We start from the raw sequence: 26,650 nt of genomic DNA on the forward strand, positions 1-26,650 counted from the left end.
CGAACCTTTTCTTTTCGTAACCTCATCGTTCCCCTTTCAGGGACCAAGGCAGGAGGCGCGCCTAGGAAGTAGCCAAAAGTCACCTCCCTCGCCCCTAAATTCTAATCCCCCCCCCTCCTCCCCCCCACTCACTCACCCCCGAAACCCGCTTTAAGATTGCCAAACACGAAACCCTTTTTTCTTTCAAGGTTTTTTCCTTTCACGAAGTTTTTCCGTTAACCCCCCCATAGTGGATATTCCCAAATCCCGCTAAGCTAAGGGGGAGTAGCTGAGTTAAAGCAGAACCAACGTCGTCATCGCGGCGTCAAGTCAACAGTGACTTGACTGGAATTGTTCCCCAAATTTTTTTTTTTCTTTTTTTTCTCTCCCATTCCCTTCCAGTCCAGTCCGTAGCAGTGGCTGTCTGACCAGGCGCAACCCAGACCCAAAATTCTAGTCATGATGCCAATCATTCCGATGGCGGAAAGTATTCGAAGGGGTTTGAACGGGACCCTTGGGAAAAGAAAAAAAGGCGCCTTGGCCTGAGGTCATTGTGAGGATGGGAGCCATGAAATTGCCATGTGTCTGGCTGCTCACTAGTTAGCTGGCCATTTTTCCTTGAAGCTCCCTGTATCGAGCGGGTGAACGTTGCGGTGTGCTATAATAGTAATAATAATGATGATGGTAATAGTAATAATAATAATAATAATATAATAATAATAATATAATAATAATAATAATAATTACACATAATATTGCGCCTGTATTCATGCCTTCGCAATATTGAGACAGACAAGATGTTGGGCAAATGGGAATTGAATTCTTAAAATTACTACTAGGAGGAATCCGATCATCCTCTCTCTCTCTACCTTAATGCTATTTTTTGCCGCTGTTGATTAATTATTGGGTATGGCATGGCAAGTATCGAGATCTCGGTTCGACGGCGATGAATGATGACGATGCGGGGGACAGCTTTTGGAAGCCTTTCTTTTTTGCGCCTCACCAACGTTATATTGCTTTTCCTCCCTCGCATTCATCTCGGACTCTGGGATATGATATGGATTATGGATGGGGAGGAGGAGTAATAATAATAATAATAATAATAATAATAATAATAATAATAATAATAATAATAATAATAATAATAATTAGTGAGAAGGTTTGGAGCCTGCAAGCCCCCTCCGGTGGTCTTCTTCCCCTGGCGCGCTTCCAGCTGGCCAACTAAAAGTCTCTATCTAGAACGTTGCAGAGAGAGTTCTTTTGTTTTCTAGGTTAGGTTGCCAGTTGCGCTTTATTGCGCTTTTGCTCCAAGCACTAATAAACGCTAATCCGCTCGGTTCCCTGTTGCTCCTCTGCTATGGAGTCTGGCAACGGCCGCCGCCGCCGTGTTGTCGTAACTCTTGCTTGAAAGACGCCTCTTGGATCTTCGACCTTTCTTGTTTCATCCCTGGCAGCATCATCCCTGGCAGCATCATCCCCCGTCCAAAACAGAGTACGGAGTAAGTTATCGTATGTTGTAATGTACCCTCTTACTAACTCCGTACTCCTTCCCCCTTCCACGTCTCCGATAATTTCTGGTTCCTATATGAGTTCTTAGCCTCCCCGCCTTTCCCTCGGCTCTTCTTCTTTTTTTTTTTTTTTATTATTATTTATTGGTTATTTTTCAAAAAGTCAGAAAAGAACAGAAAAGGAAAGGAAAGGAAAGGGAAAAAAAAAAGGAATAAAACTTGTCATTTTTTTTTTTTTTTAATCTGGTTGGTGGGATTTATTTAGCATTGCCTTGCGCCTGCATACAATAACCATCCTTTTCTCAAACCGACTCGTTTTCCCGTCCTGTCACTTGCCTCTGCATGGCCTCCTATTGATCTATATTCTATTTTCTTGATGATTGAACGTTTGACCTCACTGTGCACGAACCCCTCTGCCACCCTGTGTTGCAGCTCCATCAGGCCTGGTTTTCAATTTTTGTGTCCAGCATTGTACCGCCCTCTGCCCCTTTCCCCATCCCTTTGATAGTCTCGGCCCTTGTTCAATTATCGTAACTGGCTGCTCTGGTGGTGTATCGTATCGTTCGGAAAGCGACGCCATTGTCAACTATCCTCCTCCCTCCTCCCTCCTCCCGTTTTCCTAGATTTCCCATATATCGGGAATCCAAAGTCCCTTGGCGCGGGATAGCTTTTTCATTACTTAGCCGTTTGCGCCACACGTTACGTTACCCCTTTCCCACGGGACATTTCGTCAATTATCGGAGGGAACATACTTCCCGCGGCCTCACTATCAAGCCAGAATTCGTGCCATACAACCTGGCGGACGAACAACAAGTTCTGTACATCGTCCCCCACGGGGACAAGTTACACAGGGCAAAGACACATACCGACTTTATATAGCTGGTACGTGGATTACTTTTGTTTTTATCTGGGGGGTTTTCTTCTCGTACTTTTTGTTCTTGTCTGGGTTTCTAATATGTCGATCTAGATACCGTTCCATTGAGTGAAGAGTATATATTGGTTGTATATAACCAAGAGACTGCGGCACGAAAGAAAGAAAGAAAGAAAGAAAGAAAGAAAGAAAGAAAGAAAGAAAGAAAGAAAGAAAGAAAGAAAGAAAGAAAAGAAATACCAAGATATGGACCCTGGCCGTTCCAGCATGATATCTATTCTAAATAACGACGACAACCCTTCTTTTGCGGTTCGACCCTCAAAAGCCTCAAAATACTGCCCACAAACGGCCTCATATACTCACCAGCAAGTTCGCCAATGGCCTTCGCAAGGTGGATATCATCACAATGTCCGGCCAGACGAGTCCATTCTACCCCCTGGATCTCCTGGTATCTATCGTCTAGATTCAAGCTCGCATCATCACCATCAACATAGCAACGGGTTTAGTCAAAATCCAGAGCATTCCATATATTACAGCCACCAGGCTCCCCCAAGCCATGTTGCTAGTCCGTATGGCCCCGCCAGCCGCCGTGGCTCGCAATACTCCCATCCTATTGAAAAACTGTCCATCGAGAGGATCACACACAGCGAAATCCCCCATGGAGACCCACCCTCGCCCCAAACCTCGATGAATGGATCAGGAGACTTGCGAGCAGCGAAAGTCAACAACAAGAAAAATAAGTACCCCTGTCCCTACGCCACCTCCCATTCCTGTACCGCAACCTTCACTACCTCCGGACACGCCGCACGACACGGCAAGAAGCACACGGGCGAGAAGGGCGTCCACTGCCCAATTTGCAATAAGGCATTTACTCGCAAAGACAACATGAAACAACATCGACGCACCCACCGCCTCTCGATATCGAGCGAAGTGTCGCTGAATCGGGGTGACGAGGACGCAACTGCTACTCCTCCAGCGGACTGGAATAGCAGCAGGAGCCGCCATTACGACCGGGACGAGTATCTCAGTCTTGCGTCGCCCATTTCCCCAACCGCAGATGACAGGTCGGACGAAACCTCGAGTCGATCGACGAGTCGCAGCTATGGGGGACGGTCATATACTTCGCTAAATGAGGCGGTGACGTCGTCCATGCGCCAGGGGGAACCTATGCGGAGGGCGTCGCGTTCTGACGGCATTACCCGGGGGTTAGATGCGCTTGCGGTTGCTGCTACGAAATCGAAGCTGGACCGTTACCCGCGATGATGTATGTATGTATGTATGTATGTATGTATGTATGTATGAAGGAGACGGACGAAAGGCGCTTGATGTTCATTATAGCGAATTCCCCTTTTGTTGATTTGATTTTTGAGTTTGAGTTTGATTTGTTTCTTTAAATAAATGATATGGATGACATGCATGTCTTGATTCCTTTTTTGATATCCTCATCTATAGAAGCAAAATACTCCGCATAGGAAAGCACCGCTGGTGTGGTGATGGCGAGGGCGAAGGGCGAAGGGCGAATTGGGCTTAGCTGGCGTGCTTTTCTGCTTTGAATCTCCATTCCTTTTCATTTTTTTTTTTCTTTTTTGCGTTCTCGTCGTTGTAAACCATCTAACTAATTCATCATCAATTTTTTTTTATTTTTTTATTTTTTTTTTTTTTTTTTTTTTTTTTTTTTTTTTTTTTTTTTTTTTTTTTTTTTTTTTTTTTTTTCCCTCCTCTCCACTAGTTACCACCCACACACACACATTCTCCCCTTGTCGATTTGTAGATTATCCGCGCCTTAATCCTTCCTCGGAATCAAATCCATGGATTGAAACGAAGTCAAAGACGAAGACGAAGACGAGAAGACGAAAAGTAAAAACTTACATAATGAGACTTACACGTCGAAACACGAAGTGCGAAAGATTCTCGGCGGGGGCCAAGGCTTCGCCGATACAATAATATAGAGAGCAATTCAACCAATTCAATGTCATGCTTGGAACTCTACAACTCAGTTTAAACTATGGTCTGGATTCAACTACGTACATGTACACATACATATACATGTACATTACATTAACATGCAACCTCTTGCGCGCATCATAGTTGCTTCAAAATTTCCCCAAGAGCCAGCGCCCTGGAGACACGTTTGCGTTGTTGTTGTTGTACTGCATGCGTCTCATTTTTATTTCCAATTCGGAATTTTGATCTAGAGTTTATATATAGTTAGTACTTTTATTATCTCTTACGGTTTATTTTTTTTTTTTTTTTGGGGGGGGGGGGGGATTTTCTTTTCTCCCCAATCTTTGGAATTACCTATCTAGTTATTAATGCCTGAGATTCTTTCGCATAGATATAAATGTTATCCATGACCACCCACCCCCTCTTAGCTCGCAGGTTGAAGCACGGCTTGGTGGCATTATATGGATGGACATGTTTTATTTTATTTTTTTTATCGCTCTTATCTCCTCTTAGTTGGTTTCTTCTTTCCTTGTTATTTATTACAAACCCTACAGGCTTAACAGAGATGGGGAATTGCAAGACGTAGATAGGGACGAGAGAGTATGTAGGGGTTAGAACTGTTTTCTTCTCGGATTTTATGAAGTAGTTAATATTTGAGGGAAAAGCTGACATTCGTATGCATTCTATGATGAAGAGCGTCTATGGACTTTGTTGTACCCACTGTCCTGTCACTGTCCACCTACCTTGCCTTCGACTTTGTCAGTACGTACTGATGCTGCTGTTCTGATCTGATGATTTGACCTCGTTGCCTGTGAATGTATAAGAAAGAGTATATGGGTCGTTGATCGTAAAACGCCATTTTGGAGCACTTGTATGTATATGGATTATTTCATATATTATTATATTATTATACTTTAGAGTTATACCCAAAGATGTCGATATACTCAGCCTGGTTACCACGGATCCATTTAGAGTCCGCTCCAAGCCGGGATCGGGAACGGGAGCACTAAATTTATGGAGAAAGGAACGTGAGGTTAACTTGAATGTGTTTGGATATTAGCCATGCATTCCTTTTCTTTGCTTCTCATCGTCGAGAGATCACAGTTGATGAACGTCGCCTGAGCAAGATGTCACCTTTTTTCTATATCCCTCGGATTAATTAGTTAGGGTTAGGGCAGACTAGGTAGACTGGGCATGCATGCTAGCATCACATGACGTCATGGTTGGATCAGGGAATTGTTTATATAGTTATATATATTTATATGTATATTTATCGGAATTTCCCCTTTAAAAAGACTATATATTCCTCCATCCGATTACCGTCTGCTTTTTGCATCCCACTATCTCTGGTCTATATCAAACACAACCAGGTGTTGCGCCCCGTCACAATCAGCCTCGCCCTGCATCCGACCTTGGGCTAGTTAACTACTTGTCTGTAGCCCGAACCACTTGACACACGCCTCCCCCTCCATCCTGCGGTTTCGTCCCGCACCGATTCAAAAAAAAAAAAAAAGATCCTTTCCTCCGCTGCATTATCCTCAAAATCCCTGTCATCATCACCACTTCTAGGCCATCTAATATCATCCCAGATCATCGTGGAGTTCTTTCTGCCTTGTATTCTGCGACTGCCATTGAGCTCACTTTTATCGCCCCCCTGTACGCTGCGTATAGACAGACACCCAACATCCCACCAGCCCCAGCCTTACCTCCTGTGTCGCCACAGCCCGCTATCGCCAAGCAAAAGACCAGCAAAAGTCGAGCAAAAGACGAGCAAAAAACGGGGCGCTTTGCGTCACAGTGCAGTCCTCTTAACTGGCCAGGCCAACAAGAGGAGCCACCAGACTATATCTATCAGAGGTTCCCCCCCCCACCATCGGCTTGCGACCTATTCCTCGTCCCGCTTTTTTATTTTTATTTTTATTTTTATTTTTATTTTACTATTCTCACTATCCGTCCACTTCATTTATTTTATATTTATATTTATTTTCATTGAGAAATATCTATTACTCTGCAGAGATCCCGCTTTTTGAAGTATATCGTGGTTTCGTCCAACCGTCATATCTGCTTTGACCTCGGAATCTCCAACTTCGGGACGGAAGCAAGGCTCCCAACAAAAGCCTACACCGGGTCCTTTCGGGGTGCAATAGTGATATCCTTGCGCCATGGCGTCGTCCTACTACGAAAACCACCCATACAACCCCCAGCACAGACGAGCTCAAACCGCTGACTATTACGAGCCATCCTACGCTACCTCCCGTCCCCCGAATAGCCGCTGGGGAGGCCCTGCCGACGTAGTCCGCCCTGACGAGACCGAGGACTCCCAGGTCGAAGAGATTCATAGAGAGTTTCCTCCGGGATCAGCGAATTATGGCTACTCCCGATCGGGTCACGGTGCAATCTACGCTAAGCGGAGAACAGATGACCCCAGTGTGAGACGTACTCATTCTGTTGGTGGGCATCGTCGGGATCGTCATGGGAATTATCATGGTCGCAACGAGGACTACCGGCGTTCTCGTGGCCATGGCCATGGAAATCGACGTAAGTCTTACAGCGGCAATGGACTGTTTATTCTTCTGGCTTGCCCGAATGCTCGATGTTACGATGTTACCGTTGGAGGTAACACCCACATCTGCTTGTTAGTGACGTGTAAGAAGGCTGATTGAGAAGATTAGGCGATCGTGATCGTGATCGTGATCGCAACTCCCGACGGTCATACTCCCGTTCGCCTTCTAGAACCCCATCTCCCAGACCCAGACGTCGCAAGTCTTTAAGCGAACAGGCTCTGGCTGCCTTTGGCCTGGGAGGAGCTACCGATTCGCACTCATCAAGGCGTCACGACGACGGCCGCCGTCATGGCGCTAATCGCGACTATTATAACTCTGACTATGATCACTCTCGAACTCACCGCCGTCGCCGACGACACTCCCGCTCCCGCTCCCGCTCCCGTTCCCGCAGCCGCGACCGTGACGATAAGCAAAAGGAGCTCACCCGGACTCTCAAAGCTGCGCTGACCGCTGGCGCAGCAGAAGCTTACCGCGCCCGCAAGGAACCTGGAGGCTGGACTGGGGAGAAGGGAAAGCGAGTATTGACTGCAGCCATTGGTGCAGGTGGAGCCAACAAGCTTATTAGCGGCCACTCAGACAAGCACAGCAAACGCCATCTCATCGAGTCCACGCTAGCAGGACTGGCTACCAACCGTATGGTAAACGGGCCTCGCTCCCGTTCTCGATCTCGTGGACGAGCCCGGTCAGAAGGCCCCGGGAAAAAGGAGCTGGCTTCTGCCGGACTTCTGGCAGCCGCCGGCAAAGCTGCTTATGACCATTACCGCTCAAAGTCTCGAGACCTCGATGCACGCTCCGGATATTCCTCCGATGTTGAAAGTAGCCCGGACCGATCGCGTCGTAGTCGGGGTAGCAAGAAGAGGAGCCAGAGCGTTTCAGAGTACCTAAACAAAGGCCTCGCTGCCCTCGGACTAGGGGACGAAAAGGAGTCTTCCGGCCATGGTAGCAGGCGTCATCGTGAAAGACGGCGATACGATGAGGACAGCGACTCAGACTTTGGGTACTCAGATAAATACCAGTCGCGGCGTCGACGAAGTGATTCCCGCGACAGTTACTCCAGAGATGTAGGTCGTCTCCGCCCCTCTTCTTCCTTCTCCTCCCTACGGGACAGGGGTGCTGTGATTCCTCTCACTGGCAGCAACACTGACGCCCCCTCCCTTCACGCCACCAAATACCGCAACTCCAGCGGCAACAATGAAATGGACAAACACAAGTACAAGTACAATGACAATGACAATGACAATGACACTAATTCTGACTCCCACTCCCTCAGCACCGACGAGGAAAGACGCACTCATAGGAAACTCCACCGACGCCAGCTCGTTACCACGGGCCTCGCAACGCTAGCCACCGTCCACGCCGGCCACAGCATCGTCAAGAGCATCAAGAAGCGCGAGGAACGCAACGCCCTGCTCCGCGAGGGTGACATCAGCCCGGACGAGGCGCGCAGGCAGCGCACGAAGAATAATCTAAAGGATGTGGCGAGCGTGGCTGTCGCGGCGATTGGGGTCAAGAGCGCGGTTGATGAGTGGAAGGATGCGGCTCAGCACCATGCGGAATGGAGATCGTTCAAGCACAAGTGTAAGGAGGGCAGGATGGAGAGGGAGAGGGCGATGATGGGCGAAAAGCTCAGGTCGAGGAGTTGGAGTCTGGATGATCATGATCGGGACCGTGATCGTGGGCGATCCTATGATTCACCGTCGTCGCTGGTGAGTGTGAAGGATGCTCCCAGGTATATTCATGATGGGAGGGGAAATTTGTTGCGGTATTAAGAATGATACGGGACGATTTCATGTCTAAACTTGCGTTTTTTCCGGGTTATGATCATGGTTTTATGACAACGATGGAATTTAAAACTAGGTTTTTTGTATATTTTGCTTTTTTTTCCCACCCACCCAAAATCCGTCTATCTATCATGGCTACAGAGCTGCCAGGGCGGGCCAGGCTCTTAGTTACCACCTAGGCCAAAATGACCATAAGACGGCTGGCTCCTTGCCAGCAGCGCCCAGCAAACCAATCTATTTGCTATGCTTTTGCCCAGATTTACTTTGGCCCCCTAGTTATTGATTTTAATTCTCTTCTGCTCTCTTCGACGAATTGACGAAATAATGAACTGCCTCATTCCCGGCCCTTCTTCGTTCCCATTTTGCTTGGTTATTCGATTTTCCACGGCTTCTCTCCGTGTGGCTTTTGCTTTGCCTAACTTATTGATTTTCCTTCCTGCTTCTTCTACATTGCACCGCTACTAGCCGAGTTTTTGCTCGCTCTCTTGAGATCCATTTACCCTCCCACAATTGCGATAGCTACCCTGAGAAATTTAACTGCATATATATATATATATATATATTGCTTATTGTTACAATATGTACTACGAACAATAGATAGTTCAATGTTGTGAAATATGTAAAAAGAAGAGCGAAGTCCCTCCGGCATTCGGCAATCGAGAGAAGCCATTCCAGCAGCTCGGACCGGACGCCGATCTGGCTGCGGAAAATTGTGCGGGGGTTTTGAGCGTGGTTAAGTGGGGACATACGCAGCGTACACACTTGCTATGTACCTATTCGCATTTAAAGGGGGAGGAGGGTATATCTCATTTTCATTTTCATTGTATAGATACATATATATATATATATTGCTGTGCACCTTTTTCTAGTTTACTTGCCGCATTCTGTGCGGGGAAGGAGGACACAGGACGATCTATTTGGGTTGCATGACACGAGAAATGAAAATGAAATAAGAGACTATTTTCCATATATATATATCTGAGGAAACAACAGCCCAGACAACCGCCAAACTGAAAGACAATGCCGCGATACTCCCCCTTCGCCCCTATCCCCATTCCCACCTCGAATCTGCTCACCTTCCTCTCCCCGCCAGAATCTCCTCTCCACACCTCCACGAAGCCCATATGGATCAACTCTGAAGACCCATCTATCAGCCTATCCACCGGTGCCGCGTTGCCATGGACAAAGCGGTTGGCGATGGGATTGGAGCGGTTCCAAGTTGCCAGTGGTGGCAGCAGGGTGAAAAGGGGGGAGGTTGTATTGGTGCTCTCGCCAAATCAGATATTCGTCGCTGTGGCTTATCTGGGGATTGTTGGGTCGGGAAGGGTGTTTAGCGGGATGAATCCGAATTATAGTGTGCAAGGTGTGTGAACGATAAATAAACTGCTTTTAAGAATGCCTCACGCCGAGTTCTTGATAAAAGTACAGCATTAAACCGGCCCCTGTGACCAAAAATAGAAATGGTATACCAGATGAAGAACACGGAAGCCAAAATCATCCTGGTCCACCCATCGTTGGTTGACAATGCACTTGCTGCTGCAAAGCAGGCCGACATCTCGCCGGACCGCTTATTCCAGTTTTCGGATACTGTGAACTCGAACAAAAATGATGTGAGAGACTGGAATAATGGTCTCCTGGCAACTACACAAGAGTCGCACTCGTACCAATGGCCTGAATTAACCGGTGGCGAGGGCGCAAAAACTATCGCGACCATCAACTACTCATCAGGCACCACCGGATTACCGAAGGGAGCATGTGTGAGTCATCGAAACGTGATAGCCAACGTCCTGCAGTCGACGGCCATTCGTGGTGTCTTGCAGAAATACTTTGCAGAGAGGGGACCTCCACAGCGATGGATTGGCCTCCTACCGCTGTATCACGTGTACGGATAGATGTATACTATCATCGTGGCCGCGAAGATGCAGGTGCCCGTATATGTGATGAAGAAGTTCGTATATGAGGATTTCCTGCGGGTTATTCAAGATCATAAGATAACGTAGTTGCATGTCGCGCCACCGATTATGGTCATGCTGAGCAAAAGGCCTGAGACGGCCAAGTATGACCTGAGTAGTGTTAAGCTCATTACATGCGGAGCTGCGCCGTTGTCACCCAAGCTCTAGAACGAGGTCTCTGAGAAGCTCGGGGTTATAGTACAACAAGGGTCGGGAATGACCGAGGTAACTTCGGCCGCCATGCATGTTCCTGGGGCATCACAGACGAGTAAGGAGGCATAGCCATTTCCCCGTGTTTCCGTTGCCTTACCTGGGGGCAATCTCGTACGTTCCAAACAGTTAACTAACGAGTGACAGTACGGGGAGTGTCGGCGTCCTCGATCCCAACTGTGAGTGCAAGCCCCTCGACGACGATGGAAACGAGGTTGCAGATGGCGAGCCTGGTGAGATATATATTCGATCACCGAACGTAGCAATGGGATAGTGGGAAAACGAAGAAGCTACGCGCGAAACAATGCTTCCGAACGGCTGGTTGCGAACTGGAGACATTGCCATTGCGCGAGGAGACTGGTTCTGGATCGTCGATCGCAAAAAGGTATCAACACCCGTTTCCGTTCCGAGTGAAATATTCCTGTATAAGTACTAAAAAAGCCTCGAGCAGGAACTTATTAAGGTCAACGCTTTGCAAGTCGCGCCGGCTGAGCCAGAGGCAGCATTGTTAGAGCATGATGGCATCGATGATGCGGCTGTCGTTGGTATGACACTGTAGTGCCCCTCAATCCTAAAGAATAAAATAACAAAGGAAAAGGTTCCATGGATAAATAATAATTGGATATAAAATCCATACAAGCATCTTCATGCTAACTTGGGTCATTTCACTTCGTGCAGTGACGACGAAGAATTTCCCCGGGCATACGTCGTCCCCAAGGAGAATGCAAAGCAAACGAATTCATCGACTACGCCGGCCCAAATCCAAGAATGGCTTAAGCCCCGTGTTTCCAAACATACATGGCTAACCGGCGGAGTGGTGTTCGTCGACGAAGTCCCCAAGTCTCCGAGCGGGAAGATATTACGCAAAGTGATGCGAGAATGGGCAAATAGAGATGCAGCAAAGCTTCGAGATAATAGAGCTAAGTTGTAGATAATGATGACGTGATAGAGAGGAGCAGCCAGTTTTGTAGTTCCTTCTTATGCCTATAGAGAGTTGTTGGGTAGTACTGTTGTAAGGGGATGGTCAGGGTCTTGAGATCTAGGTTTTCCGTAGCTGCGCTAACACAGCAATCGCCGAATCGGGTGTGATATATAGATTAGGCTTGATTCTTTACCATTTCATTATCGATAGACGCCTGGGAGAGTGGATAATTAGCAACAATAGAAACTATTTCAACAATCTACGCAGATTGACAATTGAGTTGAACGGCTGATGTTGATATCACATGACACCAATCTACGCCAAGGCTGGCTCGGCCTTATCTGATTGGATTGATAATCGACAGGGGGAGTATGACGTCATCCGCTCCTCAACGCCGGCTGCCCGAATTAAACCAACATCAACATCATCCACGGATTGTTTGAGTTTGAAACTCGCTCGTCTTCTCGTTGACACTCACTACCGTCTGTAAATGTTGATGCCCAGCGAGGATTTCGATGTGTTGACATTTTATGTTTCAGTTTAATAATTTGAATTTCATCCAATCCGTGTCATCTAGTTTCAGAAGTATGTATATACACTTAAATCCCCCTTACTCAATCAATATGCGAAGGAGCTGACATGGGGAGTTCAATAGGGTAAACATATCGAACAGCACGATGTCATTGTCAACAGTTTCCATCGCAAAAGGCATGGATGTCGGTAGGATAGGCGCGTTGAGACTCCTCCCCCATCCGATGCGACATACTACCTTGCCTTGCTTTCGAGGGACCCCTCGCTCCATATCCTCGACAAGAGCTCGTCACAGCTTATGCAAAAACTCCCAACAAATCTTATGTTTTTCTCGAAAAAATGCCTCGATAGCATCAATGGCTCTTCAACAACCCTGTCGCCACACGATGAGTTATTCTTCCATGCCACAAGCCCAGCGGCCAAAGGCAGATGATTACATTCAAGAACTCCAAGATTTGTGAGCTGATTTCCCCTCCCCTATCTCCCCAATTCTCCCGCCCCCACCCACCAACCCCCCCACCCCTCCTCTCCGAGACTCTTCCTTCTTCGGCTAAGAATTATTTTACCACAATGGAAGAGAATCAATGAGCTGACTAAACGATCCCCCCTGCGCCCTTCAAACCAAAAATACAGATACGAGATTGCAAAAGACGAGGCATGTCAACCATAAAAAAGCCCAACGTTTAGATCAATACATCAAAACCATACATACCCCCAAACCCCAAATTTCCCACCTTTAAAACTAACATCCTTTAACCTCCCCGCCTCCTCTATCCCTAGCTCGAAATCGCAGCTGAATCCACCGCCGCCTCCACCATGTACGCCGTCTCCGATCGCATCTCCCTCCGCGAAGCGTTCGATGACCTGGACCGTGCCTACGCCGCGTACACAGGAACGACACCGCACCCATCGCATCTCGAGCGGCCGCCGCCATCATCTTCAGCTAATGCGGTAAACGGAGCAGGAGGGGCAAATGAAGCTGGCGAAGCGGAGGGGGAAGAGGGGCAGACGAGGGGTAGTAGTAGTAGTAGTAGTAGTAGTAGTAGTATGAGGTTTAACCCCGTGGAGGTTCCGGATGAAGTTCGGGAGGAGATCAAAAGGCGGATTGGGCAGAGGATTCGGGAGTTGAGGAATGCGGTGGAGCAGTTGGAGGAGAGTGTTAGGGAGTGAGTGGGTGTTGCCATGCGCTGTATATGTACATACATGTACATTGGTACATTGTAGGAGGGAAAGCTGGATTTGGGCGTGGTTTATAAGGGTGACGGATAGGTTGAAATAGGATTTCGTGAGCCTTGCTTGATGCATTTCAGGGTGTTTGGTTCTAGATATTCTATGTACTGTATATCTACAAGGTGATGGATGGATAACCAGTAATTCCAAATACTTTTGTGTCCAGAAATCTCAACATAACGTATGTATATCATTTGTCATGTGATATTCTTTATTCTTCGCGCATATCTAGCTAAAAGAGCGCATATATATAATATCCGTGCATGACAAAAAGTAAATTTGCACACTTCTTTATATTGTGCCATTCATATATATGATCATAATATACCGACCGCCCCGTCATCGAGTCTGCCTTTCCCAAACCACTCGACTCTGCACAAGCGAGCAAGCAAACAAGCAAGAGAAATGGCGGGCTAAGCTTGTCTGTATGTTCGTTCGAGAATGCGAAGAATGAACCAATAATTAAGCCAAAACTTATATGTAGTAAATAGTAAAGAGATTTCAGAGGTTAAAAAACAATAGCCAATTGCCGTAAAATTGCCGTAAAATTGCCGTATTTCCCCTGTTCCTTTTTTATTCACCTTCCGCTGGAATGAAATAAGAGTTAAAACCCCCAAATATGGGCCCCCCAAACGCCGAGTCCAGTATCTGGGGAAAAAAATATGGGATGAGAGCGATGTAAATGTACTGTACAAGGGACCGTGTCTTTCGTAAAACTTTTATGTACGCCCAAAAGCTAGGACACTTGAAAACTAACGCTCCATTATTTATTTGGCTGGGGAAACCGATAGCGTTGCTTTGAAATGTCGATAAATTAGGCCGTGGTGGGATGGATGTAGAATGTGTTTCCTATTCAGCTACTAGGGCATGGTAACGGCAACAGTCTGGTAAGGAATGGCGACAGAAGGATGCGCGGAGGGAGGTTTGAATTGTGGTAGAGGGAATTGTTCAACTATAGGCGACGAAAGAGGGAGGGATGAGTTCGTGTCTTGTTTATGAGTCGTTTTTATGTGTCTCTTCAGTTGGTCTGGATTATATATCAACAACTTGGTTAGATTCCGTTTTGTTCGTCCCCACCACCAGCCGCTTTGGAATAGAGTAGTTATTGAGGGTATTAGAACGAACCTGGCCGGGTGAAACTTTTTGAACAACCGGGGAAATTGCACTTGTGCTTGCGTACGCCATGGGCTAGACAACGCCGTTAGTTTAACAGAAAAATACATTTCTAATGAACAAAGCTCATGGATATCGGGCAAGAAGAAACTTACTAAGTTTGTGGCTGGACATATTTGATGACTACGTTTCACCAATGTTAGCATACCGATCAAGATAACCTACCAAGTGAGATTACATACATCTCCAGTCTCAAACGTGCAACCTGGATAGTTGCATTTAAATGGTTTTTCGCCGGTGTGAATTCGCATATGCGTTTCTAGTCCGCGATTAGAACAAGTAAGGTAAACTGGAAGCAAAAGAATTTTGGCTAAGCTTACTTAGCTCGCTACTATCTGTAAACGCCTTTTGACACAATTTGCAAGCGTATGGTTTTTCTCCACGGTGGCTTCTCTCGTGGCGTTCCAGAGTTGCTTGCCTCGCAAAGAATTTCCCACAAGTGGAGCATTGGAAACCCTTGTCTAGATTCAAAAAGAAATAAATTGTTAGACGATACCCATGTTTTGTAAGGATAAAAAAGGTCAAAAGGAATTTGTAAAAAATATTGTAGAGAAGGAAGAAGGGTAAGCCTTACGGTTACTATGTGTCAGAAAGTGTCCTTGAAGTTTTGACTTTTGTGAAAACGGTTCATCGGGGCGATGACAACCCTCCCAGCAACAATAGAAGCCATGTCCCTGACTTCCCTCAACCATCCCAACATGGGCCTGAATTAGATGCTCCTGAAGTTTGCTAGCATCAGGAAAGGCTGCTCCACACAGCGTACTCTGTGGCTTATTCTTTATAATACACCTGCAAATATGCAGCTCAGGCATGGGTTCGACGTCGGGACTCGTGAGGGGCGAGGTGGCATTGCTACTTTTAGAGAGTGGCGTCATAGATGGGCTAGAATACAGTTGTACAGAATCCCGACTCGAGGACGTAAGACGATCGGTATGCTGTGCTGGGAGCGACGTATTCTTGTGCACATGCTCGGGTTGCATTTCGCATGGCAGCGTCAAACCGCCGTCAAACCTTGGATATAACTGCGGATATAGCGAGTGGAATTGCGACTGGAACTCCATTGGGATAAAACCCAGGAATTCATCTGGATTGCAATCTGAGAAAACGGGACCGAAGTGAGATTGATGGTTGCAGTTGTCGAGAGTTGGACACAGATCAATTGTCTGATTGATAATTGAACCCGACGAATTTGAAGATCCGGCTAAAGCAGGCTGGTGCAAGGAGGAAGATTGGTGGTCTTGGTGAAATTGAAATGCGTAGTTTTTGGAAATCAAGGATGGTTCCGATGGGGTAAAATGGTTGGTGGAATGCATATTGTGACCAACGCCGCCGGTTGCAGTGTTGTGCTGAGGATGGAAGGGGTTATTGAAGTGCGTTGCTGCGTTGGACGAATGAAGGAGGTTTTCGGTCGTATTCCAGTTGAAGGAGCTGCCTTGGTCAAGGATATCGCATATTCCTTCATCAATAGTAGTAGCAGTTGTTGTTGTTGTTGTTGTTGTTGTTGCTGTTGCTGCCGCTGTTGTTGTTGTTGTTGTTGTGCCGTCAGCTATACAGCTCTGGTCGAAACAGACTGGAGTGGTATTCTGGCAATCTTGGGATTCGCAAAGCATTTCCGAGCAGATGGTGGATGCATCACAGGCCACAAAGCCATCACAAACAGAAGAACACTCAACAGAACAGGTATCCTTGTCGCAGCACTGGTCAACGTTTTGACACGATGGGTATGCAGAACAATGCTCGGGTTGCGAATCACCCCAGCACATCGAGGGGTCAACGCAGTTATTAGCAAGAGAGGAGGGGTTCTCCTCTGCCATTTTGAACGATTCCCAGTGGCATTCCAGACAGAACCTACCGCCTGTCTTTTGCGTTCGGGTCATAGATAGGTACGGGTGGCCAATCGATGGCCGGTAGTCGGGGATAAGGAAAGGTGAGAGATACCTAGGTAGTCTCACAGAGGCTGGATCCCGGTAAGTCGACGCTTGGGTCCAAGGTACTGGAAAGGCAACGAACGAAGAATCGACGTATCACAAAACGCAGCCTTATTATTATGATCCCGCAAGCACAAACCCCATAACTATCCCACAGTCAGTTGGTATGTAGTAGATGCGCGGGGAAGACAGGGGAAAAAAAAAAAAAAAAAAGGCAATCCACAAGTGGTTGACGATGCCTCCGCAGAGCAAACTAGCGTCGAACCAGCCGCAGAGCAGCGCAACGGGGACCTTGGGGGCCATAGTTAAAGCAAGGCAAGTAGTAAGGAGGGAAAAACAACAGTAACAGCAAAACGACGATTGGCGGGCACAGAGCAACAAAAAAACTCACGAACAAGGCGGGGGGGGGGACTTGGCCATCACAGCAACAATAGCCCAACGAGAGCAAGGCGGGTAACCAAGGCCATGTCTGTGGCCCTATGGGATTCGGATTCTGATGCAAGCAGCAATATACAATAATAATATACTGATAATAGGATAATAGTAGTGATGTAATAATAATAATAATAGTAATAATAATGGGAAATAGGAATAGGAACCCAGATCAGACCGGAATAGGAAAAGTTCGAGACGTCTTTGGTCCCCTGACGAGAATAGACCACGTGACGCTACACCCGGTGGGTTAGCCCTAACTTCCACCCCGAATAGGCAATTCCCTCTGGGCGGGAGCTAGCCCTAATTAGCTCCAACTCCCCGCTGGATCCTCACCCCGGATTCCTGCTTATCGGGAAGAAGCATAAGACGCCTTAACCCTTTAACAACGTCACAATTTCCACAGCTTCATCTGATACCTACAATCCGGCAACGAGCTTCGATCGTTTGAATTATCTACGTACCTAGGTACATGTACATACATATACATACATACATACATTGTACTTCCCTGTCGCCTCGATTAACGTTTATCCAACAACCGGTTACACGGCGGCCCCATCCATAACAACCCCCCCATCTGTCACAATCCCGCTCCCTTCCCCCACCTTCTTCCGTTCCCGGCGCTAGATAGCACTTCTAAACCACCGGACGAGAAAAAAAAAAGAAGGATAGAAGAACGGAACCGAATTCCTGGAAACATAAAAACAGCCACGGCCCGAAACTCCTCCCGTCCACTATTCCCCAGCAGTCATGGGAAGCTTCTGCTCTAAGAGCGCCAACCCAACAGAACCCTTTGCGCAACCAGGTAGGGTCCTAGGAACAAATCCAAACCCTCCCCAGGCACCCCGCGCCTCACTACCGCGCAACGCCAGCGCAGGGAGGACTCTAGGCCCAGGAGGTGGCCCAGGCCCGGGTCAAAGGACGGAAGACCCGCGGAATGCTGCTGCCCGTGCCGCAGAGGTCAGTTCTCTATACCTACCTTTTTTTTTTTTTTTTTCTTTTTTTGGGATCCTTTTCACACAATCTTTCGATCTCATCTTTTGATCTCATCTTTTGATCTCATCCGCGAATATACCTCGGAATTTGAATATCCTTTTAACTAATACTTTGGTTTAATGCCTTGTATTCTACAGGAACGAGCCGCAAAACAGTCCTTGTCTGCAAAGAAGGGCAAGCTAAGCTCACAGCTCGCGGCCCAGAAGGCGCAGACGAGGAATGAGACGCTTGATGAGGCGAGTCGTCATAACCGTGCGACGAGGGAGGCGGATGCGACCGCTGCGGTGAGGAGGTGGGATTGAGTTTGTATTTTTTATTTTTTATTTTTTATTTTTATTTTTATTTTTGTTTTTATTTTTGTTTTTATTTTTATTTTTTTTAACTGCACATGTGATCTTCCTACCCTACCTCTCGGCCTTCATACTCCGTAGGGTTTATATATTTCCGTCTCCCAGATCAGTGCAATAGAGCTATGGGCGCCAGCAAGCCCGACATAGTCTTCATCTAATTTTCGTCTCTCTCTCTCTCTCTCTCTCTCTCTCTCTCTTTTTTTTTTTTTTTTTTTTTTTTTTTTTTTTTTTTTTTACGTGATACTCTCAGCGTTGGCCATAAACATGGCGTTTTGAATTTTTCTTTTCCTTCCATTATTCTTTTGGTTTGGGATCGTCTGCTTTCCATATTTTATTTAACCTTCCTTGTTTTTGCTTCGCTCCTCTTTGTAAACTCCCTAGGTATGAATGAATACCTCTCCTTTTTAACTTCTCACCGGGTTTACCTACCCTAGGTATTTACCCTCTACTATACGTCCATACGAACTTTACTGGCTCTGGGCCGCTCCGCCGCCCCGAACGAGGATCCTACTTGCGGGCGAAATCTAAGTATACCCGCCTCTTGTTATTCAACACCATGTACGAATTGTGTTAGTGATGATTCAATGATAGCTGTCAAAGAAAGTTACATGTCTGGAGGTAGTAAGTTCTGCTCTACTTTGGGCATGTATGTATCGCCGGGTTAAGAGATGAATCAAAATGAGGAGGCAAAAAAGTTATATATTCTTTTTTGGAATCAGACATGGGGTAAATAATAATATCGCTTCACCAAAATGGTGGAAAGCAACACCCAAGTTTCCCAGCTGATGATATGCTTTATGCTCTGTCGATTTATTGAAAAAAGGAAAAGAGAGAAAAAAAAAAAAAAAAAAAGAAAGACACGAGTTGCCAAATAGAATAGAAATGCCGCCCATTGTAACAACAAACACAGTAACAAGTGACATTAACGATAAGAATACCGATACGAAAAACGCGAAAAGAGCAAATTGTTCTATACAACGTTATATCTACCAGTCGTCGGAGCTCTAGCTTCACTGTCTACGGCAGCAATTGTTCCCTCCTTCAACAGACGCATGAGTTCCCGCATGGCATTAGTAACTACCAATTCCGTATCTCCTTCAACAAGGATGTAAAGTTTCGGATTTTCGCCCGGCTGTGGTTCCTTGCCTGCAGGATAGAAGCTGCCCTTGGTCGTGATGGATGTACCCGTGGCCTCGAGGATCTTGGCGACGTTGGTACGGTTGGTGACGGCCCATCTGGCTTTCTCTGTAGTTGATGATCTTTGTTAGTTCCTGTATATATGAACAAGGAGAAGGATGGGATGAAAAGAAGTTAAATGGTAATGGAAACTCAAAGAGTAACTTACGGGGAAAGTCGTTGATTTCTAGCGTAGCGTGGAATGCTCCGGCATCAGGTCCCTTATTGTCAATAGGAACACCGGACCTCATCACGCCAGCCTTGTTCAATCGGGCATGGATATCAGCCACCGCAGAGCCAACTCTGTCGAGAGGATTATTCGTCGAAGTCGGAACAGGCTTTTCGGTCTTGTGGACAGTAATCTTGCCATCCAGGTCGATACCTTTAGGCACGCCTGGTGTCGGTGCCGGCGTGGATGCAGCTTGCACAGCAGATGCTGCTTTGGCAAACAGGTCGTCTTTCTTGTCTTTCTTTTCGTCCCTTTCTTCCTCTTCACCCTCTTCGCCGGTCTTATACGTTTTCCGCTCGCGATTGCGAGCCGCATCACGCTCCTGGTCGAGACGCTCCAGGCCTTTCCCGCCAAAACCGGAACCACTAGCCTTCTCTTTACCTGCTTTGACTTTTTCAATAAACGAATTGACCAGCTTCTGCACGGGTTCTGGTACTGGTTGCCCGCTCTGTTTCAATGCCTTGGAGATATCTACTGAATATCTTTCTTGGTCTTCAGTTAAAAACGTCACGGCAGTTCCAGTGTTGCCCGCCCGTCCCGTACGACCAGCTCGGTGAACATAATCTTCAAGATGGTTGGGTGCATCGTAGTTAACGACAAGTTTTAACTGTTTCACATCCAGACCGCGAGCTGCAACGGAGGTGGCAATCAGGATAGGGAATACACCAGCTTTGAAGTCGTCGATTGTAGAGTCTCGATCAACTTGATCTTTACCTCCGTGAATGGACATGCAGGGGTAACCTTTATGCATTAAGTCTCGGAGAAGACCATCGGCAGCCTCCTGTCGATCGACAAATATCAAGGCGCGCGCATCCTCGTTTTTGTCATCTGCATAAAGGTCACCTAGCAGTGCTAGGAGTCGCACAAATTTAGTATCTTCGTTGCGGACTTCCACAACCTGTGTAATTTCTGGTGCAACAACACTTCTTCCACCAACAATGATTTCCACAGGCTTGGTTAAAGTTTTGCGCGCAAGGGCTTCCATGTTACGGGGGAAGGTGGCCGAAAATAAAACAGTTTGTCGTTGTGGTCGAACATTCCCTAGAATTCTCATTACTTGGGGTTCGAAGCCCATATCGAACATTCTGTCCGCCTCGTCTAGTACAACGTACGTAACTCGTCGTAAATTAGTTACTCGCCCAGCATTTGCGGCGAGGAGATCTATCATTCTACCAGGCGTGCAAACAACAATTTCTGCCCCGCGTTTTAGTTCGGCAATTTGGTCCTTGATAGGAGCTCCCCCATATGCACAAACCGCTCGAAGACTCAAGGCTTTTAGGAATGGTTTGCATTCTTTATGGATTTGAGTCGCCAGTTCTCGGGTCGGGGTCATAATCAATCCTATTGGTCCTTCCATGTTCTCTAAGGGCCGTTGATCCATGATATGTCTGAACATTGGGAGCAAAAATGCGATCGTCTTGCCAGATCCAGTTTTTGCTACTCCTATCACATCTCTTCCGGACATGATTGCTGGAATTGCTTGCGATTGGATTGACGTCGGATTTTCATAGTTAAGTTTCCGAATGACATCCAGTGTCTGCACTCCAAGTCCACATTGAGACCATTTCTGAACAGGTTTCGGGACATCGACGCCACGCACTTTTATACCATCAAGTTCTAATCTCAGTGCTGCAACTTCCTCGTCCGTAAGCTCTGATAGGTCAACCGGTTCGGTGTAGAAATCTTTACGGAAGGGTTCGTAGTTCATTTTCTCGTGGTTTATGGGAGGTAGATCTTTCTTCTTCCTTGCTTTGCTGGTAATGGCTAGGAAATCATCGGCCTCTGGGTCAATTGCTTTTAAATCTACATCATCTTCGTCTCCAAAAATTGCTTCAGGTTTGGGTAGTTTCAACTTTGAGAAGTTCGTCCCGTTCCGAGCGTCTTGAGCTGCGGCAGATTCGGCAAGACCAGACATGAATGCATCTAATGGGTCAGTCTCTTCCTCTTCCACGTCCATTGCGACGGGAAGAGTGGCAGTTTGAGCGTCACCTGTCATGGCAACATCGCCATTTGGAGTGGTAGAGGCCGCACCTTCGGGTTGAACATCGAACTGCGTTTGCCGGTTAATACCTTGGCTCTGTAGTCGTTCTTCTCGCTTTTCTGCCGCTGCTCTTGCAGCAGCTGCATTCTCCTCCTCTGTTCCGTCATCTTGAATATCAACATCGTCGTCTTCATCCTCGCCAGCACCATCGACTGTCTCGTTGGCATGCTCTTCAGCTGTATCTTCTAAGGAAGGGTCGGGAAGCTTTGCCAGCTTCCTCTGAGTAGATTCTTCATCGCCAAAATCTAAAGCTCGCTTGGACGAAGGTTTATCTAACTCTGCCGTTGCTTTAACGCCTATACCAAAGCCACCTATGTTTCCGCGGGCTTTAAAGGTAGTAGATACTGAAGGCGTTGAGGTTAGTGAGTTGGTTAAGCCAGGATTGAAATGTGAAGGAACTATAAGGGAATAGGGATTGGGAACTAGATGCCTACCAGGAGGAGCGCTTGCAGAAACTGAAGATTTGTTAGCCTTGTTCCCTGCAATCGAATAAGTGGATGTTGCAGAGGACGTAGCGATACTTGGAACGGCTATGTCCTTGCCCAGTAAAGACGGTTCTGGAGATGGCGCAGTAGCCTTTTTTGCAATGGCCTTGGGATCGAACTTCCCAGCATACGGGGTAGGTGTGGTTGTAGTTGTCGGAGGGGTAACAGGAGCTTCAGGGGTCGCCTTTTGGAACGATGCTGCTCTCTTATCAATCTCATCAAGTATGCTGCGTGCGCCACCTGATGCTGCAAGTTCTTTCTCTTTCCGCTCCCGTTCCGCGGCGACCTTTTCCTTCCAAGCTTGGAATTTTGCTCGTCTTTCAGCCTTCTTTTCCTCATCTGTTTGGGCGGGAGCAGGAGTTGGCGTAGAAGGCTTCGACGTCTATACATCAATGTTAGGATAATTTCATGCCCGTTAAAAGGATGCCTTGCTGGCACTCACCTCTTGAGGTCTCACGCCAGAACCCTTGGTAGCAGCTCGTTCTCTGCTATCGTCCCGTCTATAATCGCGCTTGGAGTCAGTAGAGTCACCCCGTCGTCTCCGTCCCCTATCACGTGATTCATCTCGCCTGCTTCGATGGTCCCTGTCGCGGCTTCTCCGACGGTAGTCCCTATCGTCATCAAGGTCCCGCGAGAGATATCTGGTTCTGGAGCGGTCTCTCTTACTGGGGCGATATGTGTCTTCATCCCGTCGGTCGTCTCGATAATCATCGCGCGAGCGATCTCGCCTGCGGTAGGAATTTCGGTCGCGGTCGCGATATCGCCTCTTCAAAGAAGAACATGTTAGCTGTTAACTTCCTGGACATGGCAATTGGATAGCAATGAAACTTACGTCGGGACTTCGGGACCTGCGATGTCCCTTCACATCATCTCGCCGGCTTCTCTCATTCCGGTCCTCATCCCTGCGACTCCGTTTTAACGAGTGGGTGCTGCCTACAGGCGATGGTGAGCGAGTGTCCCGAGCCATCTCGTAGGCCAAATTTGTGAGTGAGATATTACTGCTGGATAACTCCAAAGCAATGTGGAGAGTGCACGACTGCGGTTAGCTTTGCGCAAAGAGAAAGGACGCTTAGATGGCCCCCATAATCCTCGCAGTGAGCAAAGGAAAGTATTCGATAATGATACTGCCGGTATTTGCTGTCAATATGCGCTTTTTCAACAGCTACTTGAGGCAACACGACTGACTGGTTTGTACAGTTCAGGAGGAGTGGAAGAAGAAGTTTTGTTGCCATCAGCCTTGGAGGGTTGAGTCGGATCAAGAGCCGCATTTTAATATCTTGGCAACCCTATTCCTAAAGAGGCTAGACGAGGAGTACCGGCGCTTTCCTGTTTTCGGCTGACCCCAAACAAACCAACCTCCCTTGATGAATCCCAAGCGACAACATTTCATCACACCCTTAGTATTATCACGTTGATAAAGGAGAGAGTTCGAATACAATAACTTGACAGACGGCATTGCGCGACTTAGCCCATCCCATTGACTTGTTTCGTTTGTCAATGCCCACCTGATTTCTAGCTGCACCTTCTAATATACTCATCTCGACAATGGCTTTCGTCCTCGCCCGTCGTGGTCGTGTGCTCCTGAGATGCGTGAACTTAGTTGAAGCCAGTGCCACTAAGGCTCGTGTGGCTGTTAACAATGCCCCGACGTACTCCTCCACTATCGTTTTTGCTCGAAATCTCTCAGCTTCATCGAACGCCCGCCTCTTCCGTCGCACTCTCCCAATACTCTCGAAGCAAACATTTGCGACAGCTGCCCGGGGAGCCAAATCCGGTGATGCTGCAACTTCGAAAAAATCAACTGCCACTGGAACAAGAAAAAAGTCTACGACCACGAAAAAGACGGCTACGAGCGCTGCTAAAAAGTCCACCAAGGCCAAGGTCAAAGCAGCCCCGAAGCGAAAGCAACTGACCGAAAAGCAAAAGGAAGCTTTGGAGAAGAAGAAGGCTAGAGAGGAGATTGCAAATCTGAAGGCCACAGCACTTGATCCCCCGAAGGGTCTACCAGAGACAGCGTACATCCTCCTGCAACAACAGCACAAGCAGTTTGCAGGCATTTCTGAAGCCTACAGGAATCTGGACCCAGCGGAGCGCCAGGTACGATGAAATCCCCGTCTTACTTACTATTGAAGTCCCTTGCCCAAGGCTCGATGAGTGCTAATGGATCCATTAGCGCCTTGATGAAATCGCGGAATCGAACCGGGCTGCAAACAAAGCCGGGTTCCGCGACTGGGTGAATAGGCACACCCCGCTTCAGATCAAGGAGGCCAACGCTGCCCGCCGGAAGCTTCGCCGATTGTTGAATAAGAAGAGAGGTTTCATGGAGATTGCGGATGAGAGACAGCCAAAACGACCTGCCAATGCATACATGCATTTCGTGAAGGAAGTATCTGCAAGTGGAGATGTGTCCACCACTGACCGGATGAAGAAATCTGCAGAGTTATGGCGAGCCTTGTCAGAGAGTGAGAAGGAGGTATGCAATCTTTCTTCAATTTTGTGGCGTTCCTATTTCCCTTTTTGGCCACCTGGCGTCCACGCCGTCCCTACATTCTAGCAAATCTCCAGAATTTGTACGTGAAGCTGACAGTAAGATTCCACAGAAATACCAACGAATGGCACTTGAAGAAAAGGATCAATACATGCATCAGTATAAGGCCCTATATGGTGTGGAACATCCAAGTGCATCTAGATCGGCAAGCCCGGCGTAAACGACGCTTTCCTCCTAGACAGAGTCCTGTAATTTTAGGTTACCAATATCGTATTGACAAAGATATTTTACTGTCTCGGTTGTTGCCTACGGTCTTCCCCTTGATTCTGAATTCTTGTCTTTGCCGATTCGCTTCCTTTTTTTGCCTAACTGGATATCCATGTGAGATCAGTTCGGTGGTTAGCGGGAGTGTCCCTTTTATGGGCCCATCTTTTTTTATTTTTATTTTTATTTTCCTTTACGTTTTTATTTTATTCTACGGCGCGTTGTAGCTGTTTTAATTGCTGTTTACCGCGCGTGCTGGCATTTTGTGTTATTCATGATCGACTGTATTGTAGTGTACTAAAGGGACCAAATGGAGAGAGATAAGGTGTATATGTCTATGTACTTGGTTTCTTTCTATTTTCTTTCTCTTACCAGGTAATAATATGCAATATATCCCCCTTCAATTATATATATACATATATACATATTGGTGAAATATTCGGAGAAACGCTGTAGTAAAGACTTTTATTTTTATGGGAAACAAGATGTCAACGCTCCAGTTTTATTTTATGTAAGGGGTTTAGTAACTTTTTGCTCGAAGTTTCTAGGGTCAACGATATATAAAGGAGGGGAGGCGGGAAAGGGGAAAGGGGAAAGGGGGGAGGGGGGCCTAATGTGCTTCAAGGTTGTAGCGCCAGTCCGGGCGAGTCAAATCGATGTAGTACTTATAAGTAGACTTGATTCATCGAGGAGGAGGAGGAGGAGGAGGAGGAAGAGCGAGATGGAGGTGAAGGCTCACGAGCCCGTAGCCGGATAGGTAGGCGCTGTCCGTGAGGCCGTTTGTTCAGGTTCCCTTGACAGACAGGAGCTATATTTTCCTCCTCCTCCTTCTTCTTCTTCTTCCTCTTCTTTGCCGACGTGTGTAACAAGCAGCGTCATGGTCAAACTGCAGAGCGATCGCCGCTCTTCGAACCGACGGGAAGAGCTTGCTACGCTGGCTGGGGCTGGCTAGAAGACTTCCGCTCCTGCGTTTCGTATCCTGACTGAGTGTGTGTGTTGTGTGGTGTTTGCGCTTAACTCGAGTTCGAGCGAGGATAATCGTGACACGCAATTCTTCAACTTAGGAATAAAGGTTAGTAAAACAGCTGCTGTCTTGATGCATGTGCATGTCTCTGATATTAAATAATAATAAGTACTCCGTACGTGCGGGCAGAAACGATAACTACCCGGTCTTCAAAATCAGTTTTTGCATTTTGCCTCTTTTCTTTTCTTTTTCTTTTCTTTTCTTTTCTTTTATTTTTTTTTTTCTGTTCTCCTCCCTGGGCTTGACCGCAAGTTCCTCGATGCTCTATGAGTGGGGAATCCACTGAGCTGTTATTATATATATGCCTTGCTGCCTGACTAAATCATTATGTGGATGCAGCCAGTGAAGTGGGTGAGTGGTCTATTTATCAATTTCCAGACACTGGGGCTTGGTGGTTTTTTTCTGGTGGTAGCGGTGGTGATGTGTACATACATACAATTAATATACAACAAGGGACCCCCCCATCCGTATGCCGCGTTTCTAGGCCAAGGCGGGTTACAGTTGAATGTTGGTGTGTGTCAACTTTCGACCCACTTTTCTGAACACATGTTCAACTTTATCACTCCCTC

At 47.1% G+C, this 26,650-nt stretch overlaps 9 protein-coding genes across 9 annotated transcripts; 6 read left to right on the plus strand and 3 right to left on the minus strand.

The window, feature by feature from the left end:
* The first annotated feature begins 1,101 nt into the window (after positions 1–1,101).
* Positions 1,102–3,648, plus strand: BDCG_05505 (C2H2 transcription factor). The gene is made up of 2 exons (XM_045421191.1): positions 1,102–2,369; positions 2,455–3,648. The coding sequence occupies exon 2, from the start codon at positions 2,605–2,607 to the stop codon at positions 3,619–3,621; it is 1,017 nt and encodes a 338-aa protein (XP_045277129.1). The 5' UTR covers positions 1,102–2,369; positions 2,455–2,604; the 3' UTR covers positions 3,622–3,648.
* Positions 1,294–2,067, minus strand: BDCG_05504 (uncharacterized protein; the record flags this gene model as incomplete). The annotated part of the gene is made up of 3 exons (XM_045421190.1): positions 1,294–1,560; positions 1,796–1,837; positions 1,897–2,067. The coding sequence occupies 3 exons, from the start codon at positions 2,065–2,067 to the stop codon at positions 1,294–1,296; spliced, it is 480 nt and encodes a 159-aa protein (XP_045277128.1).
* Positions 3,649–5,366: 1,718 nt separating the features above from the next.
* Positions 5,367–9,587, plus strand: BDCG_05507 (uncharacterized protein). The gene is made up of 2 exons (XM_045421192.1): positions 5,367–6,840; positions 6,975–9,587. Exons 1-2 carry the CDS (start codon positions 6,465–6,467, stop codon positions 8,633–8,635), a joined length of 2,037 nt encoding a protein of 678 aa, XP_045277130.1. The 5' UTR covers positions 5,367–6,464; the 3' UTR covers positions 8,636–9,587.
* Positions 9,588–9,667: 80 nt separating this feature from the next.
* Positions 9,668–11,872, plus strand: BDCG_05508 (4-coumarate:coenzyme A ligase; the record flags this gene model as incomplete). The annotated part of the gene is made up of 7 exons (XM_045421193.1): positions 9,668–10,010; positions 10,106–10,529; positions 10,799–10,867; positions 10,957–11,042; positions 11,100–11,194; positions 11,261–11,354; positions 11,488–11,872. 7 exons carry the CDS (start codon positions 9,668–9,670, stop codon positions 11,613–11,615), a joined length of 1,239 nt encoding a protein of 412 aa, XP_045277131.1. The 3' UTR covers positions 11,616–11,872.
* Positions 11,873–12,035: 163 nt separating this feature from the next.
* Positions 12,036–13,432, plus strand: BDCG_05509 (uncharacterized protein; the record flags this gene model as incomplete). Its single annotated transcript, XM_045421194.1, has 4 exons — positions 12,036–12,217; positions 12,387–12,719; positions 12,896–12,917; positions 13,043–13,432. 4 exons carry the CDS (start codon positions 12,036–12,038, stop codon positions 13,430–13,432), a joined length of 927 nt encoding a protein of 308 aa, XP_045277132.1.
* On the minus strand, positions 12,810–17,154 carry BDCG_05510 (zinc-responsiveness transcriptional activator). Its single transcript, XM_045421195.1, has 8 exons — positions 16,985–17,154; positions 16,676–16,739; positions 15,240–16,622; positions 14,986–15,126; positions 14,848–14,924; positions 14,761–14,788; positions 14,618–14,680; positions 12,810–14,519 (listed from the first exon to the last, which is right to left on the minus strand). The coding sequence occupies exons 3-8, from the start codon at positions 16,540–16,542 to the stop codon at positions 14,353–14,355; spliced, it is 1,779 nt and encodes a 592-aa protein (XP_045277133.1). The 5' UTR covers positions 16,543–16,622; positions 16,676–16,739; positions 16,985–17,154; the 3' UTR covers positions 12,810–14,352.
* A 182-nt stretch (positions 17,155–17,336) lies between these two features.
* On the plus strand, positions 17,337–18,498 carry BDCG_05511 (uncharacterized protein). The gene is made up of 2 exons (XM_045421196.1): positions 17,337–17,988; positions 18,162–18,498. The coding sequence occupies exons 1-2, from the start codon at positions 17,779–17,781 to the stop codon at positions 18,324–18,326; spliced, it is 375 nt and encodes a 124-aa protein (XP_045277134.1). The 5' UTR covers positions 17,337–17,778; the 3' UTR covers positions 18,327–18,498.
* Positions 18,499–18,972: 474 nt separating this feature from the next.
* Positions 18,973–23,553, minus strand: BDCG_05512 (pre-mRNA-processing ATP-dependent RNA helicase PRP5). The gene is made up of 5 exons (XM_045421197.1): positions 23,138–23,553; positions 22,748–23,071; positions 22,255–22,687; positions 19,720–22,164; positions 18,973–19,619 (listed from the first exon to the last, which is right to left on the minus strand). The coding sequence occupies exons 1-5, from the start codon at positions 23,270–23,272 to the stop codon at positions 19,345–19,347; spliced, it is 3,612 nt and encodes a 1,203-aa protein (XP_045277135.1). The 5' UTR covers positions 23,273–23,553; the 3' UTR covers positions 18,973–19,344.
* On the plus strand, positions 23,517–25,609 carry BDCG_05513 (uncharacterized protein). Its single transcript, XM_045421198.1, has 3 exons — positions 23,517–24,402; positions 24,479–24,778; positions 24,906–25,609. Exons 1-3 carry the CDS (start codon positions 23,851–23,853, stop codon positions 25,011–25,013), a joined length of 960 nt encoding a protein of 319 aa, XP_045277136.1. The 5' UTR covers positions 23,517–23,850; the 3' UTR covers positions 25,014–25,609.
* Positions 25,610–26,650: the final 1,041 nt, after the last annotated feature.

The sequence above is a fragment of the Blastomyces dermatitidis genome (assembly GCF_000003525.1).
Source record: "Blastomyces dermatitidis ER-3 genomic scaffold supercont1.5, whole genome shotgun sequence".
Lineage (NCBI taxonomy): Eukaryota > Fungi > Ascomycota > Eurotiomycetes > Onygenales > Ajellomycetaceae > Blastomyces > Blastomyces dermatitidis.

What these genes read in the sequence shown, in the direction of transcription:
- BDCG_05505 (XM_045421191.1), top strand. Translation starts at nt 2,605, where the DNA reads ATGGACCCTGGCCGTTCCAGCATGATATCTATTCTAAATAACGACGAC.
- BDCG_05507 (XM_045421192.1), top strand. Translation starts at nt 6,465, where the DNA reads ATGGCGTCGTCCTACTACGAAAACCACCCATACAACCCCCAGCACAGA. An exon ending in CCATGGCCATGGAAATCGAC is followed by an intron (nt 6,841 to 6,974) that starts GTAAGTCTTACA and finishes TGAGAAGATTAG; the next exon opens with GCGATCGTGATCGTGATCGT.
- BDCG_05510 (XM_045421195.1), bottom strand. Translation starts at nt 16,542, where the DNA reads ATGACCCGAACGCAAAAGACAGGCGGTAGGTTCTGTCTGGAATGCCAC. An exon ending in CTTTCTGACACATAGTAACC is followed by an intron (nt 15,127 to 15,239) that starts GTAAGGCTTACC and finishes TTTTGAATCTAG; the next exon opens with ACAAGGGTTTCCAATGCTCC. An exon ending in AAAAAGTTTCACCCGGCCAG is followed by an intron (nt 14,520 to 14,617) that starts GTTCGTTCTAAT and finishes TATATAATCCAG; the next exon opens with ACCAACTGAAGAGACACATA.
- BDCG_05511 (XM_045421196.1), top strand. Translation starts at nt 17,779, where the DNA reads ATGGGAAGCTTCTGCTCTAAGAGCGCCAACCCAACAGAACCCTTTGCG. An exon ending in CTGCTGCCCGTGCCGCAGAG is followed by an intron (nt 17,989 to 18,161) that starts GTCAGTTCTCTA and finishes TGTATTCTACAG; the next exon opens with GAACGAGCCGCAAAACAGTC.
- BDCG_05512 (XM_045421197.1), bottom strand. Translation starts at nt 23,272, where the DNA reads ATGGCTCGGGACACTCGCTCACCATCGCCTGTAGGCAGCACCCACTCG. An exon ending in GCAGGTCCCGAAGTCCCGAC is followed by an intron (nt 23,072 to 23,137) that starts GTAAGTTTCATT and finishes TCTTCTTTGAAG; the next exon opens with AGGCGATATCGCGACCGCGA. An exon ending in AGAAATCAACGACTTTCCCC is followed by an intron (nt 19,620 to 19,719) that starts GTAAGTTACTCT and finishes CATCAACTACAG; the next exon opens with AGAAAGCCAGATGGGCCGTC.
- BDCG_05513 (XM_045421198.1), top strand. Translation starts at nt 23,851, where the DNA reads ATGGCTTTCGTCCTCGCCCGTCGTGGTCGTGTGCTCCTGAGATGCGTG. An exon ending in TGGACCCAGCGGAGCGCCAG is followed by an intron (nt 24,403 to 24,478) that starts GTACGATGAAAT and finishes TGGATCCATTAG; the next exon opens with CGCCTTGATGAAATCGCGGA. An exon ending in TGTCAGAGAGTGAGAAGGAG is followed by an intron (nt 24,779 to 24,905) that starts GTATGCAATCTT and finishes AAGATTCCACAG; the next exon opens with AAATACCAACGAATGGCACT.